Source organism: Vigna unguiculata, chromosome 9, assembly GCF_037176805.1.
Source record: "Vigna unguiculata cultivar grain cowpea cultivar isolate G323 ecotype 2 chromosome 9, ASM3717680v1, whole genome shotgun sequence".
In the NCBI taxonomy this organism is placed as follows: domain Eukaryota; kingdom Viridiplantae; phylum Streptophyta; class Magnoliopsida; order Fabales; family Fabaceae; genus Vigna; species Vigna unguiculata.
Window position 1 is genome coordinate 11,779,671 of NC_140800.1, and position 17,532 is coordinate 11,797,202.

A 17,532-nucleotide genomic window follows, 5' to 3' on the forward strand; every position below is an offset into this window, starting at 1 on the left:
TTAGATAATCGATGATGGATCTATTTTGAAAAAGCAATGGAATCAATCTATTTTCTTTACTATTGTTTTTATCTCTTTTTATCTTTTCTACTACTTTCTTTGTTTATCTTAATCCTTTTATATTTTTATTATTTTATTTGACTAACTCTTTTGTATAGATGTTATAAGAACTAATTTGTTAAAAAGCAATTTTTTGTTTGTTGGGAGACGACTTAGGGTTACTTTACCCTTTCTATTTTCTTGACTACTATCTTAGCAATACTGAAGTTGCTATAGTTTAGTAGTATTAATTTGATCGCGTCAATGACAACGCTATCAAGAACCTAACAGTGACTTCAATTGAGAACCCTAATGAGACGGTGGTATCACCGACGATGACCTTCACTGGTTGAATGGCAGAGTGACCATGGTGAACAACAATGAAGCTCAGTGTGGTGGTTGCGACAGAGAGTACAAAGGAGAACAGAACAGGCTCTCTGAAGCTTTTATCTAAGGTTTTTTAAGATTCGCGTAAAAATATAATAGATAAAATAAATGTATCAGAGGCCCAATCCATGTGTTTTACTCTTTGCACACCCATATTTACACAATTCAGCAAGATGAATGTCAAAAATAATAGGGCGGGCCAGCCCATCAACTCGCTAGCCCGTTCATTGGCGGGACCGATCCAAGTTCGCAACCCGTTTTCATATGGCGGGCCAGCCCGGCCCGATCCATTTTGTGCGGGCTAAAGGCGAGTCGGGCTAAACGGGTAGGGCTAGCCCGTTTTGCCACCCTTACTTTTAATAAAGATACAATGATCAGAAATAGTCTTCTTGTAGCTATGCTCACACATAGAAGACTCAAACTTCTTATATCATTGCCTTAGAGCCTGCTTCAGACCGTATAGACTTTTCCTAAGCCTACACTCATAATCTTCCTTGCCTTCAACAAAAAAACCATCAGGTTGCTTCATGTATATCTCTTCCTCGAAATTACCATGAAGGAAAGTTGTCTTCATATCCATCTACTCAACCTCCAAATCAAGAGTAGTAGCTAAATTTAGCATAGTTTTGATGGATGACATTTCCACAAGTAAGAAAATCTCATTGAAATCAACACCTTTTTTTTATTTGAAACCTTTCATCACCAATCTGGCCTTGTTTCACCTTTAAGATCCACCTGTTTTCTAAAGCCCTTTTTTCCTTAGACAATTTCACCAAGTCATAAGTATGATTATCATGCAAAGATTTCATTTCATCTTGTATTGCATCCAACCAATTTTGTTTTTCTTCACTCGCCAAAGCCTCTTCAAAACACTTAGGTTCTCCACCATTAGTCAAGGTTATATACTCATCACAAGAATACCGTGTAGAAAGTTGTTTCTATCTGTTAGACCTCTTAAGTTGCACTTAAGGTGGTTCAGGTATATCACCAAGATCATCATCATGTGCCTCTTGAGCATCATCAATTAGAACCTCTACTCCATCTCCAACCTATTGATCATGAACATCACCATGTTGCTCATCATCTTGAGCTTTAATTTCAACATTCCCCAGATTGTGAGCGAGCAACCTCATCAAATTACCATCAGTGAGATTACTATCATTCTTAGGTGTGGTCTTCTCCACCTTCTCAATGTTGTCAATGGTCTGGTCTTCCATGAAATGTATATCACGACTTCTAACAAGCTTCTTGTCAACCGGATCATGAAACTTGTAGCCAAATTCATCCTCACCATAGCCAATAAAGATCCATTGCCTTGTCTTCAAATCCAACTTAGATCTTTCATCCCTTGGAATATGAACAAATGCCTTGCAATCGAAGACATGCAAATGATCATAGCTTACATTCTTGTCAAACCAAATTTTATTTGGCACTTCACTGTCCATAATTACAGTAGGAGTGAGATTGATAATGTGCACCACCGTGTATAGTGTCTCACCCCAAAAATGCTTGGGTAATTTAGCATCTGAGAGCATACATCTCACCTTCTCAAGTAATGTCTTATTCATCCTCTCAACTAAACCATTCAATTGAGGAGTTTTAGGAGGAGTCTTCACATGTGCAATACCATGTTGTTTGCAATAAGCATCGAATGGTCCACGATACTCACCACCATTGTTAGAACAAATACATTTCAGCTTCTTCTTTGATTGCCTCTCAACCAAGGCATGAAATTCCTTGAGCTTATCAAGTACTTGATCCTTGTTGAAGTGCATAGACCTATAGCTTCCTGGAATAATCATTAATAAAGGTAACAAAGTAAAGTGCACCACTAAATGACTTTACCTTAAACGGGCCACAAACATCAAAATGCACCAATTGTAACAACTCTGACATCTTTAAGGTCAGATTTCTTGAAGGATACTCTAGTTTGCTTACCATCCATGCAATGAGAACATCTCTCAAATTTTGTACTTTTTAACCCTGGAAGAACATCCTTTTTAGCTAAACAATTCAGCCATTTTTCACTTATATGACTAAGCCTCTGGTGTCACAAAGATGTCTCCATATCCATGGCATTCACAGTGTCTTTAGCAACCAAAGCTTTTGTCCAATATAGTTTGGCTGATTTTTCTCCTCTGGCCACAACTAAATTGCCTTTGGTGAGTTTCCACTTTCTAGAACCAAAGTGACTATCAAAACCACCTTCATCAAGCATCTGCACAAAGACTAAATTAAAATGGACATCGGGAGCATGTTTGACTTCTTTAAGCAACAATTACATTCACATGTTGTTTTGTAGGCAAACATCACCAACACCAATCACTTTAGACACACCATCATTACCCATCTTCAACACTCCAAAATCACCACAAGTGTAAGATGTGAAGAACTCCTTCCTAGGTATAACGTGCAATGTAGCACCACTATTAATAATTCACATGCTCTCATTAGATACAATATTAACGAACTCAAAGTCACGAAGAAGAACAAGATCACACCACCTGTAGTAGTAGTGACACTATCATTGCCACGATCATTCTCTTTCTACTTGGCCTTCTTGTTCGCATTATCCTTTTTCCACTTAAAAAAAGTATTTCTAAATGTGCCCTATTTTATTATCGACACTCTATATTCTTGTATCTTAACTTGGAATTACTCCTGCTTTTCTCTCTACCACCTTTCGGTTCCTTTTTCTGAATAATTTTTGTGACAAACATATCAAATTGAGATGAAGAACCATGTGCCTTCATTCTCATCTCTTCATTAAGAGCACTGCTATTTGCCATCTAGAAAGAAATAATACCATTTGGAGCTGAGTTTGTAATTGAAACTCAAAATATCTCCCAAGACTTTGGTAGAGCATTCAGTAGCCATAGTCCAAAGACTTCATCATTAAAGTTTATATCCATTCCTGATAATTGATCTAGGAGCCCTTGAAACTTATTTAAATGATCACAAATTGAAGAATTCTCTCTGTACCTCAAATTCATCAAGCAATTCAACAAATACAGTTTATTATTGCCCGACTTAGAATCATACAAAGACTCAATCTTCTGCAACAAAGTTCTAGCATGTGTCTCATTAGCCATGTGATTATAAACATTATCTTCAACATATTACCGAATAAAACTACATGCTTGTTGGTGCTCAAAGTCTCATTCTTCATTAGACATAGAATCTGACTTCTATGTAGCAAATAGGAAAAGATGCAACTTCTTCACAAACAATAAGTCTTTCATCTTGCCCTTCTACAACTGATAATTTGAACCATTCAATGGAATCATCTTTGCATTTGCCTCCATCATTCAAGAAGGTAAATATAGCCCAACCAAAACCTTTGATACCATTCTAATGGGGAAAACAACACAAAAAATATACTAGAGAATGCACTGGATATAATTTCCCCTAACTTGTAAGAATCTATGAGGAGCAACTATCAAAGAGTAACAATAATAAATCACCACAATCACAAATAAAGACACCAAGATTTTTAACGTGGAAAACTCCCAAATTAAGGGTAAAAACCACAAGGCGTCTAGACCAAAGAAATATCTCCACTATAATCAGCAAGAGTACAAATGAGTCTCAATCAACTGCACAAATTAGTGTCAACACCCAACCAACCAAATAGAAAAACAACAAAGCTTTCAAATAAATAATAACAAAGAGAAGAAAAACTTATAAAATCAGTGTTGTAGTGCGAAATTAATTTCTCCCAACTATAACCTCGTATCAACGATCCGATCAATCAGAATGAAGAACAATGAGTTTTGAACACAGTGCCGATTTTACGGTGGCAGCACTGTGAAAAACGTGAACAAATTTTTCCTTCTACCTCTCTCTCAATGTGCTAGGGTTTTTAGTAGATTTTGACTCTATTGTTCTCCCTCTCTATTTATTTTGCAGCCTTCTCTCCACTAGGTTAAGTGAGACATGAGTTTCTCAAGTTTTAGGCCTTTTTCTCCACATAGGAAGGGAGCCCAATACCCAACATTAACGAACATTAATTGTCAAGAAATAGTAACTATAATCCAAAGTCTTACATCAATCCTCCAACAAAAAGGGAAAATTAGTTCTGCCTAATTTAAAAACTAATACTAGCGGAAGTAGAGAAAATGATGAAGATGAATAGAGACTTTTTTCGTGCACGATTCCCCCTAGTATCCTTCTCAGGTGGTTCCCTCTCCCCCTTAACTGTTTCCCCATTTTTCTCCTTCTTCTATTTTATTTTTTCCTTTAAATCCTTGTTAGTCTACGTTGTGGAAAAATCCATATGCCACCGGTGGAACTCATTGGTTTGCATTCTTTATCATGGAGCCAAATCCACAGGTCGTTGAAAAATCCATCAGCCACTTATGGAACTTGTTATTTTTTATCTTGCATCTTTGAAGTCAAATCCACAGGTCGTGGAAAAATCCACCAGGCACATGTGGAACTTACTGATTTGCTTCCTTCACTTTTGACACTAACTCCCTCCAAATATAATTGCACCTCAAAACACTTGTTTACACAAACAATGCACGAACCCAATTGTATGATCTGAAACAAAGATAATGGCATGATGAAATCATTCCAATAATGCAAAAGTGAATAAAAATGGCCTAAGATAATGCATGAATGCACATATATTTTATCTACTCATCACTAGATATAGACATTTTCGAAAATTGATATCTATTTAGAATTGCAAAGAAAATTTTTCTGGACTTATGATTGGAACAAGAACTATGAGAAAAACTAGACAAATCCTTTTTGAACTTTAAAAGCCTTAGGGAGTTTCAAAATCAGAAAAAATGGAAAGTCCCAGTGCTTAAAGGTTCAAGATGCATTGCAAATAGAATTCATAGTATAACATAATGAGTGAATCCACCAAGTAAGAGGAGTGAGCCAAACACATGTGAGATGATTGAGGCATTCGTGTTGAGTAATTTCATTGGTTTTGTATCAAGTTTTGATTTCTATTAAGCACGAGAAGCATGGAATGGATCAAGGCAAGTTCTTTGTTGAATACTTTTTGCCTAGAGTTAAACAACTAATCATATTTTCTTGATAATCGAGCCACATTACAACCCTTCAAAGACCTTAGTGATCCATGCTCATTGTGTGTACATAGTGATTGGAAACAAAAAAAACGATACTAAGTGGAAGCTTGCAAGGTTGCCTAGAGTGACACACTCAGCTGGGGAGGAAAATCTTCTTCATTTAAATGAGAACCAAAATTGTGTAATGATTTTGCATTTTTATCTTAATATTTTGAATGGACACCATTTAGTATTGTCAGCAATGCCTTGAGATTTGATACGAGTTCTTGTGCCAACTAATGAAAAAACTACTTTGTTCCTTTAGTGGTGATATCTACAATGAACCATTCTTTACAAATTGATTTTGTGCTTTGTTTGAGGACAAAAACATACTTAAAGTGGAGTGTAGTGATAAATGCATAAATTAAGCGAATTTTAAATCATTTTAGCACTTATATTGTTTTTATTTTGTTTAAATTTTGCTTAATTCACCCCTATTTAGCTTATTTTGTAGTTTTAAGCATCAGAAGATAGTTAAAGTTAAAAAATAGATAAATTAGGTTAAAATCAGTCAATTTTGGGAAAATTGTGTTGAGTGCTACAAAGGCGATTAAGGAAACCCTAATAATGAGGAAACCTCAAGCACCCACCTTTGGAAATATCTAGAATTTCACATTTACAACTTGAGCCCAAAAAGTTTGGCTTAAGCCCTAAGAAAGACAGTTAGGAAAGATCTGGAATAAAATCTCTATGACTCAAGCGCCAAAGCTAGAGTGGAGCACCGCCTTGGACAGTTTATAAATAAAGACCTATGACCTCATTTTAGGCATTAAGTGGGGATATATTTAGTAGAGAAAGATGTAAACATAGTAAAACAAAGTGTTATGAGACTAGACAGACTATGTTCTAAATGGAAAGCACATTGTAGGAGAGCACAAGAGTATTTATACTGGTTCAGATCAACGGTTAAACTCATTGTAACCTGGAGAGGTTGATACTCATTATATTCAAGGCATTTGATTAGTGAAACTTCTTAAGTATGGTGTTTAAGCGAGTAGATGTAGGTGTGACATGAACCAATATAAATCCTTGTGTGCATTCTTCTCTACCTTACTCTTTATGTTATTTATATTAGGTCTGCATGAAATGGTTATAAAATGTTTACAGGCTCTATTCACACCCCCTACCCTTCCCCCTTTTCTAGGGTCACCTTGCACCAACATTTTCTATAGAAAACAAATTAAATTACAAGTTTCATATTTCTATATAGAGTAAATATTTATTTCAGTACAACAAGTATTAACATATTTTGTATTTAAGTACAATAAATAAATTACCATCATATTACAAAAAAAATTAATTCTACTAATTTTGTTTGAACTCCATTAAAGGTGTTTAATCTTTAGTAATTGTCATGTGTATTTATTAAGGAAAAACTAATGTTAATATGCAATTAAACTTAACCAGTAAGGGTTTTACATTTACAAAACAAAAAACAAAGAGTAAAAAGCTCCCTTCAAGATTAATTGTATATTAACATTAATTTATTTTCTTCAATAAATACATATAATATTTATTTAAGACCAAACGCGTGTTCAATTACATTAACAATGAACAGAGTTCAAACAAGTTTAACTAAATTAAAAATTGTGTACAAATATTGTAATTTTTTTTTCATGTTGCACTAAATATAAAATATGACAAAATACTTGTTGTACTAATATGTATATATGTATGTTTATGTTTGTGTATTGCTAAGGTAAAAATGGTTAAGTTCTTATCGCACAAAAATTTTTAATCTTTTAAGTATTATCATTTAACACCTAAGTGCTAATTATAACAAACAAAGTGATCTTGTTGTTAGATAGAAGCCAGAGATAACATTTGATCATGACCAAGAATAAGCCTTTTGTTAGAGATACAAGTCATGGTTGAATTATAAAAGGCGAAAGTAGACAAACTAACATTAGATTAATACTACAAGAAATTAGGCAAGTCCTCAAGAAGAATAACAAGTGCTACAAAGATTCGTACAACCGTGACAAGTTCAAAAAACCATGCTACCAACATATGATGTTCTCTCTCACACACAAAATATATATATATATATATATATATATATATATATATATATATATATATATATATATATATATATATATAGATGCAAGCGATAGAAAATAACATACAATGTTAGTCTCTTAAGCAACCCATTTAAGATATTAACTAATCAACACTCTTGACTAGAACATGTATCTCCCTTTTTAGGTTACAACGAGTATCAACCTCTTCAAGTCACCATAAATTTCAACCTCTCCATGTATCACCTTCTTAATTTTCTCCTGGGATTAAAAACTCTCAAATAAAATAACAACAAACACTCTCAAAGTAAGAAAGTACAATTAAAGCGTACAGGGTAAAACTTCACTTTGTGATGGGGTATTTGCTTTTTGTAGGACCCACAAGTGCTTCTTCCTTGACGAAGAGCCTCCTCTGACAAACCCTCCGGATATGGTGTTGATGACACCTCTCAAGGGTAGTCTCTCATCTTACCAGCCTTGCCACCTATCATCCTACTATAATGGTATTTTTGTTCTTTTGGTCTTGTTGTCGATCCTCTTGACAATCTTGTCGTCTATCATCCCTTCTATTGTCGTACTTATGATACCTGGCTTTATCATGCCTCGATGTTCCTTCATCTTCTCTTTTGACAAAGCGCTTAAGATGTCCTATCCTGATAAGCTCTTCCACTTGTCTCTAAGGTTTGAGCATTCATCTGTTGTATGGTCATTATTACGATAGTACCTGCAATACTTGTTCATATCAGCATCTAGTGGGCTCTAAAACTTCTTTAGGGTCGGGATTCCAAGATACATGATCTAGGAGCATTGAGAGGTGCATAGTTTGTATATAGGACAGACTTACATTCCCATGGTTGTGTATTGCTTCTGGATTATTACACTTACATTCTAATCTATTAAAACTTTATTTTTTATTTATCACATTATTCAAATCATTGACAAACTTTCACACATCTCTTAAAAAAAACACATTTCACTTTCCAATTCATTCTAATTCATCTTCTGACTCTTCTTCAAATCAATCTTCACATATGAAGACCTCGATGTCATCTAATAATACCCTCTTGAAAGGAAGAATTGGAAGTGTGCACACGAGGATCCGCTTTTATAGGCTTTCAATAAGATTCTTATAGTGTATACGTAATTCTATTTAAATACCATTTCAATCCTCTTTTGATAGTATATTTTCTTCTATTTATTATTTGAACTTCAGAACCGCATTACCCTACCGGGACATATAAAAACTCTAGGTTTTTGGCCTCATGTACACTTTGCCTCTGACATTTTTGGGTCTTCTCTGTACCATTGATGTGGTATTACTGGAAATATGGCTTGCCGAAGCCACACTGCAGAATTTGTACTCAAAAAATAGTGTTGTGGTTGCATCTTAAATCTTGACTAAACAGTTTAAGACAACCAGAACTCAGATGCAATTAGATTCACAATTTAATGCACAGGGATCAGTAAAAAAGAATACTCAGTACGCAACATTACTGATAAAACTTGCAGACATTTAGAAAATTTATGGCTGATTACATACTAAAATGATTCATAACAAAACACACCTTGCAGTGGTATTTGTCCAAAATATATTTTTTTTCGTGGAGCAAAATCAATAGGTACTTACTCAGACATAAAATCCACAAGACAAAAAAAGGACAAACGAGGGTAAATAAAGGTAATCCTCATATTCTCTATATCGCCCCTACAAAGAAATTAGAATTCCTGGTTGCAGCTATTTGGCTTTTCGAGATGCACCTAACAAAATTTCACCAATGAAAATTAAGCTGTTTTTGGCTTTGACTTAATTCGCTTCACCCTTGAATAGAGGAACACGCCAGCAAGAGCTATAGCAGTACCTGTAGGGAAAAAAATCGTAGCAACGGGAGTGAATAGTGATATTGAATAGTTAAGAAATTTTAAGGACAAATGTCTCCAGTTCAAACAAAAAAGAAGCAACTTTACCAAAAGCATTCACAGGTGAGACAGGTGTTTGGAAGAAAATGACAGAGCTCACAATGACCACAACTCGCTTCACACAATTGCCCACAGAGTGGGTAACAGGTGATACCCTTTGTAATATCATATAAGACACCTGCAAGCCCATTCACAGAAAATCATCAGTATATCATTCCAGGATACAAAACACCATTTAACTATTACAGAGCCATGTAACCAGTTATAGTACAAGACCTTGTCTAGGGCATAGAAAACAAGAAGCAACGAGTAGAATCGTAATTTAAATCTTGGATTTTTATTTATAGCATGAAAAAATATTTATTTATTAAGCACCCAATTCTTCAGATAAAAAAAGTCATCTTTCTAATTCAATTGAAATAGTTAACAGCCCGATAAGTAAATACCCCTTTTCACTAACACAAAAGAATGCAAGCACATAATATATCTCAAAGCATAATAGTCGCACTGTTGCTTAACTTCTCTAAAATATTCTTGGTCGTCTAAGTACACCGTGAGAGAAATACCAGGGAGTTTACTCTATTAGTACTATGTTAAGCATTTCACATCATACAATTTACTGTTTCCCAATAAGGAATGGTTAATTATATTTAATCTTGCAGTCAAAAGATTAAAAATGCCTGGGAACAACATAAAAGCACCATTGAACAGAAGTTGATGTTGGAGGGTTCAATCTCCACTAGACCATCTAACCCCCTCCCTTGCTAGGTGCAAGCAAGTTGCAAACTTGCAACTTCAAAGCATCTCAAAAAGTAAAAACATAATGCATAGAAAAGCAAGGCTCACTTGTTGATACGCATGGAAACAGAGTGCGGCAAGAAGAGATCTGATGTAAAGTTGTTTAACATTTAATCCCTGTCAAGAAATGTGCATTAATACTGGCAAACTCAACACAGTTATATATTTTGACTGTAGCAATGGTAACGACAATAGTATATATTTTAACCATCAAGTTACTCACAGCAGATTGCAAGTAAGCAGGGGTAAATTTGACACCTTCCATGAAGACAGCCACTGGTGCTAACAAGAAGAAGGACATTACTGTTATTATAGAGAAGAGAGTGATATTGTCCATAGAATCCTGAGAAGAAAACATTATTGTTATTTCCTGTTATGAAATGTAAAGATGGATATAAACAATGAAATATGTCAACATTTGGAAGTGGTCACAGATCATTATACCTCTTTCTTAACCATAACCTTTTTGCTAAGAACATTACGGGATTGATTTGTCACATTTGATGCCATTGCACTCCAAAACCCGGCCCTGTATACCATTCCACCAAAGCATTTACAATTTGCAAGACCAAAACTTCTCTTTCCAAATCCCATCAACTAACCTGTCTTCTTTCTCTACAAGGAACAAGGCAAGGAACAGAGATCTTACCAATTGAAAGAGGCCTCAGTAACAGACGCCAGTGCAACTCCACCAACAATAGGCACAAGGGAACCAACCACCCACGGTGTAGGAAACTAAGAGAGAGAGACATAGAATAAGATCGAAGAATATTAATTCTCAATGTACCAAATATTTCTATTTTTCCTTTAGAGGAAAGGCCTAGAATACCTATAACAATTCACAAACTACTTTATGAGAAGAGGAGTGTTAGCAACATACTCTCTCTCTACCGTTCAATATCCTGTTATTAAAATTTCTTCAAAACTACAAAGATCATCATAGATACCAACAAAAATTTGTCATTTTTCATAAATTCCAATTAATAGTAAAGATGTTAGAAAGTGTGACACTCACAAGCATTTGTCATTTCTCATATGAAAAATATACCAACATGATAATTATCGTCAATTTCATGAACAATAAAGACGGTTCAAACCACAGCACAAGCAGCTAACTATCATAGGAAAAATTATTTTCGATTAATCCCATTCAGCAAGATAGTTTGAACTACATATCTAACCTCTCCAAGGAACATGGCAGAAAGGACCACTGAAAAGAAAGGCTCCATGGCCTTGATAGTGTGAGTGAAAGACACGGCCACCTTCCCAAGACTCATATTAGTGAAAAGATTCCCCAAAGTATGTACCACAGCTAGTGGCAAAATCGCTCCAAGCTGCCATAAATATTCTACCTTAGCAACACAAAACACAATAAAATAAACACACAAATTCAACACGGGAGAGACCAAAATACCATAGCACCACTGATCTTCGGCCTCTTGTAGAGATTCAAACCCCACATAAACGCCACAAGCACAGTCCCAACGGCAAATTGAACAACAGTCACAGTTACCGGAAAATGAAACGCCTTCAACACCTACAAACAACAGAAGCCAAAATAAAACCAAAACTACACACACATCAAGCCAAAATTAAATTCAAATTCGCATCAAACAAATATTGCCGTTTACAATTCCTGAACATTATCACAGAATCCAAAACCACAATCGAAATATCCACTTACAGGATTCTATCACTATCGACAACTCAAAACTCAGAAGCATACAGTTCCACAAGTGTTGATTATCAATCAGAATTGAAGTTTCACCAAGTTATTATCAAATATCAAAGCTGAATAACGAAGTGAAACTCTAATTCCAACAAAAAACACACACACACACACACGGAAACACCTTTAAGTTTTGCGCTATAAATTACGACAAATCTAAGAACGTGTTTGGCAAACTACAACGTTTCGGCAAAATCGTTTTTCAATTGTTTCATAAAAGAAGAGATCTGGTGAAGTACCTGTTTGTTGTAGATATTGAAGTAGATGTTGAAGAGGTACCAGAGGCCAAACAAGGAGCCGAGCTCGAGTGTTTTGAAGAGCGAATTCTCGGCTGGCGCGCTGTCGGGAACTGCGTTCTCCGCGGCGCGCGGAGGAGAGGGAGGGAGCGGGCGGAACTTGAAGGAAGAGGAAGAAGAGAGAGTCCAAGATCGGCGGAGGAAAGAAGTGGAAGAGGCGCCATTGGAGTTCACGCCTTCTGTGTGTTTGGCGAAAAGTCTGACAGGGAGAGAAGGTCTAGAAGCGTTTAGAGAAGTGTTGCGGAGAGGAAGAGAGAGCGACGGAGAGAGAGTGAAAGCCGCGCTCTGCATTTTCGAGATCTGAGAAAGACACAGAAAAAGAAAGAAAAGGAACGAATGAATGTGAAAGAAAAAAACGGAACACAAGAGCTTGGGCTTCTCTTGTGTTGCGGTTGGTGGCTGTGATGTGTTGTCGGAGGGGTTGGGTTGAGTTGTTATGTTAAGTTTAGCTTTTAAGGGAGAAAGAGAGGGAGAGTCCCTAGGAGTATCCGCCACCAAGGTTTTTGTTTTGGTATGTGTTTGTGAGAGCGAGTGATGAATGAATGGAGGTAGGTGGTGTTTTTAAAAGATACTTTTGCTTGTGATGAATCTATGTATCTGAAAATCAAATCAGAATTATTGGACAAAAAAGCGGAAAAATGAAGAAAAAACTATAATCTTGATACTAAAATGTCGAATATGCTTATGGGTGATTCCTAATTTTTAAAAAAATTAATTATAAAATGAAAACATTTTTAACACCTTTTATTAATGTGTTTTATACCTTTTTACTTATATTTTAAGCTTAATTCTAACAAAAGTTTTTCATCCACCTATAAAATTGTATTCTGTTGAAATTGAATCAAAACGTGTGTAATTCAATTTTTTGTCATTTTTTATTTTTTGTTAGGAATAACAAATAAATGGAATCAAATAGACCAGTGAGTCAGTCGAATTTGACGTTATGACGTATTATATTCAGTGCTCCATTTCATTTTGGTATGGCTTCCAAAAATTAATTTATTAAAGTAGAAGTACAAAAGACTGTCATTTTTGTACTGTGATGTATAAAGATATAAAATAACGTGATTGGAATTTAAATTATGTAATTTATCAGTTAATTTTCGATTTTTCGATTATAAAATTTTATTTAGGTAATTTAAAAAAGAGAACATATTTTTTTCAGAAAATAATTTATTTAAAAACTTTTCAAATTTGACGGATCGGCACTTTGTTTGGCGGAAGTATCTGTATCTGAACCTAGTTGCAATAAAATCATTTTTATTGATAGTGTAAATAATTTTTATACTTTCCTTTAGTCTATGCAAAAATAATAATAAATTTTAAAACTAAAAACAAAAGCAGATATTATTTTTTTGATAAATTTTCTGATATGTTTTGATTCTGAGAAGAAAGAAGTTGTAGAGAACACGTATTTAAAGAAGTTGTAGAGAACACGTATTTCGTAATCAATGGCGTTCAAAGGCATCGTATTCTGTTAAATTAATAGTTATCATATAAATTAAGTGAAAATGTTAGAATCCAAATAAATCGTATTGTACAATTCCTTTTATTGTGTTTGTCGAAAAACAAGTCATGTGAACCTCTAGATTATAAATCAAATGATATATCTCCTTAGCTTTTAACATGCTTCTGTATATATGGTTAGGTTTGTCTTGTCGTATTTTCCATTCATTAAGTGCTTGTTGCATAAATTTAACAATAAACTTTGTGGGATAAATAAACAAGAATTTATTGTTTGGTTAAAATTAACAATATTATTACAGATTGCAGAAAACCGTTTGAAGATTGTATACAAAATATGCTTACAAAACATGAATAATTATAATTTTCTATAATTTAGTTAATTCATAATTTATACAAAAAATATGTAATTTTAGAAAATAAAAAAGGTATCATTTAAACATAATTTATTTAAATGATATAGTATTATTATCTTAATATACTATATAATGTGCATGAAGCATCAAAGATTAAAATTTTCTTGTTCTTGTCATGTTATTGTCTTCTCTGTCAAAGAGAGTCATGTTTTTATCTCATTATCGTATTCTGAAAACGAAACCGATCTTAATATTATTAATATAAAAGATTACATGTGACTGGGGTAATTGGGTAAGTAACAAGAAAAGTGGTAGGTGAGAGTAGTTGAACCTATAAAAGTCACTCACTATCAATGGCTGCCACTTTAATATACCTAATTTTTTCAATAAGAACGAATTCTATTTGAAGATTTTCTGCAAAATTCCGCTTTGTACCGCAAGAGATGTATCTTATTCGGAAGTTTTACTTCCACCTCTATTGTTGAATCTATTATCTTTTACATTTTTTCTTCTGAAAATAGAAATATAATTAATAATATTATTAGTGATTAAAGAGGTATAATTCTTTTGTATTTTTTATTTATGTTTAAAATAAAAATAGTATAACATACATAAAAATAGACGTTTTTTATTTACGCATAAAGTAAAAATAGTATAATATATATAAAAAATATTCAATTAGTATTTTAGTGTATATATTTAATCATACGATTTACTTTGTTTTTATCACTAACACAAAAATAGCATTTGACGCCTGCTAATTTTTATTTTATTTTGACGTTTTATCTAGAAACGTCAAATTGATGTTGGAATTCAAAACAGACGTTTAAGAACGTCGGTCAAGTAAGGGTCCAACGTTCCTTAACAATAGATGTCACAATACACTATTGTCAAATTAGCGTCTTTTCAAACTAAAATTGGATAACATTTGACGTCAAATGTTTTGTCCTTTAAGTTTTGTTTATATTTACAATTTACCCAAACCTAAAAAGCATAAAATATTTCAACACAACTCAAAAAAAATTATCAGAACATATTATATATCAAAACTAAAGTTATTAACACAGAATGTAACTATTAACACTAAAGCTAACCAAAGTAAAACTATTAAGACAAAATTAAAACTTTCATAATCAAAATCTTGTCATGGGCAATTTTCAAGCAAAATCTTAATGCTTTTGTGAGTCCTAACTTCATCATTCTAATAGATATGTTGTCCATTCTTGTCTTATTTTCTTCATAGTGTCATCTATTATAAATAATGGATTTTTGGTGATATTAATGTTTAAAATATGATGTGATTTCAAATATCCCAAAGGTATATATATAGGTAAGTAAATCCAACAAGAGTCATGCACTTGTCACAAGTATGCTATATTGCCAATAAATTTTCTGAAGATGCCACTCTTGGGCTCTACATGGTCCCAAGTTGAAAGAAGCCCAAGTCGCAACCCTTGTAACAAGGTTAATCATGTTGCATGTCAGTTCATCCCTTTTTTTCATGTTACAACTACTTACCACCTAGACCTCGTGCGGATTTCACACTATAGCCACCTTTCTCTAACTGATAATATGTGTCTACTCGAGTCATGATAGCTCTCTCTGGAACCTATTTACTTTGCCCTTTCACCATTGCAATGAGAGTCATTCTCCCTTGGAATACCTATCAATGCAGTCACCACAACATGCTCACCATGCCTACACAAGTAACATTTGTCCAAGATTTACTCAGTCTCACCAACAATCACTATATATGTGGAACTGCCATGAACCACTCACTTGGTTCCCCTTTGAGCCTCTAGCCTAACACCCTTACTCAAGCATCTCGGTAGTTTTTAGCTTATCCTTGGCACTACTCAACCCCAGTTTACATATATTCTAGTGACTCTACACAACCATGGCATGAGTTCATAATTGCCTCTCACAGGATCATCTAATGGCTCAAGATTTTTTACTAGTACATGTCGTCTAATGGCTCAAGGTTATTTAATGGGTACCGTGTCTGGTCCCCCACTAGATTAACACTTGCCCATCAAATCTCGCATCCAATGTTAGGTGTTTGGTTTGGCTTACTCATTGATATCCTCCCAACCAAGCAATTTTATACTCCACACTTCCTCTTCTCAATTATGGCTCACCTATCTCATCCCTCTAGTATTACCCCCAAAACCATACCTTAATAGGTTTTAGCTAGAACCACTCAGAGTCCTCCACTAGAATCCCCTATTTGCAATGCAACACATGGTGGCAACCATAACAAAGTTCATGTCGTCACACAACACAACATTCAAGCATTTCATGCAAACACCACCACATTCTCAACACATCATTAAATCCTTGTACCAACATGTTATGGCATACTGACATGCTCAACAAAAATACAACATATACACATAAACTTCATCTCTTTAGAAGTGTCAAAGCAGGCCTCACCCGCTAGCCCACCAAGAAAAGGGTGGGTCGGGTTGGAGTTTTCAAACCACCAACCTGTTTTAACTCGGCCCACCTAGCCCACTAAACTGGCGGGCCAACCCGACCCTAGCCTGCTAGCCCATTTTTATTTGATTTGATTTTTTTAATTTTTTAAAATTAAAAATAATTAAAAAAATATTTTTTCTATATTATAGTTTTGTATAAATGTATATATGTAATACTATTATAATTTAAATGATTAACACTTACAAATTAAATTCCAATTATTAGTTATAATAGAGTAATTTAACATGTAAATGTAATAATTATTTTAATGTATCCAATTAAAATATTATTTGATCAATTAAAAGTTTAGAAAATATTTGTATGATTAAGTATGCTCTAAATATTTATTTATAATTATAAATACAAACAAATTTTATAAATAAAAATTTTAAAAATAAAAATTTAAAAATTTAAAAATTAAAAAAAAAAAGTGGTGGGCTAGCGAACCATCCTGCCAACCTGGCCTATTTTTAGCGGGGTAGGGGTAGGGCGAGTGAAAACAGGCCGGGCTAGGCTAACCCGTTTTGTCACCCGTACATCTCTTTATCATCTAGCATGAATAACAAGATAAACATCAATATATATATATATATATATATATATATATATATATATATATATATATATATATATGACACACCAAGACATTATCCGCAATATTAGAATCACTTCCACTAAACAAAACATCATATATAAGCCTGCAACCATCGTTAGCTTCCATTACTTCTCAACTCAGCTTCTCACAAGTACACAACATGGGTACAAGCTCAACTCAACTTCCTTTCACACATAACCTTCCTCAGACAAAGATTCTAAGCACATCAAACCCCTACATTGTGACTCAACAAGCACAACCAACATGAGCAAAGAAGAGAAGAATCGAAAAGGAAGAGAACTTGACAAATGTGGGAAAATAAGACTTGTTACTAAGCTTCCTTCAACCTAATATAGTCTGATATTGCC

At 34.2% G+C, this 17,532-nt stretch overlaps 1 protein-coding gene across 1 annotated transcript; it reads right to left on the minus strand.

Moving 5' to 3' along the window:
• Nucleotides 1-9,021: 9,021 nt before the first annotated feature.
• LOC114164058 (triose phosphate/phosphate translocator, non-green plastid, chloroplastic-like) lies at nt 9,022-12,812 on the minus strand. The gene is made up of 9 exons (XM_028048533.2): nt 12,215-12,812; nt 11,661-11,783; nt 11,428-11,580; nt 10,896-10,981; nt 10,691-10,775; nt 10,470-10,589; nt 10,295-10,363; nt 9,497-9,626; nt 9,022-9,390 (listed from the first exon to the last, which is right to left on the minus strand). The coding sequence occupies exons 1-9, from the start codon at nt 12,560-12,562 to the stop codon at nt 9,314-9,316; spliced, it is 1,191 nt and encodes a 396-aa protein (XP_027904334.1). The 5' UTR covers nt 12,563-12,812; the 3' UTR covers nt 9,022-9,313.
• Between the last annotated feature and the right edge of the window lie 4,720 nt (nt 12,813-17,532).

Excerpts from the sequence above, each read along its gene's own strand:
- LOC114164058 (XM_028048533.2), bottom strand. The coding sequence starts at position 12,562 with ATGCAGAGCGCGGCTTTCACTCTCTCTCCGTCGCTCTCTCTTCCTCTC. Across the intron at positions 9,627-10,294 it reads GTTTCCATGCGTATCAACAA|GTGTCTTATATGATATTACA; the intron begins GTGAGCCTTGCT and ends ATGGGCTTGCAG. Across the intron at positions 9,391-9,496 it reads CTCACCTGTGAATGCTTTTG|GTACTGCTATAGCTCTTGCT; the intron begins GTAAAGTTGCTT and ends TTTTCCCTACAG.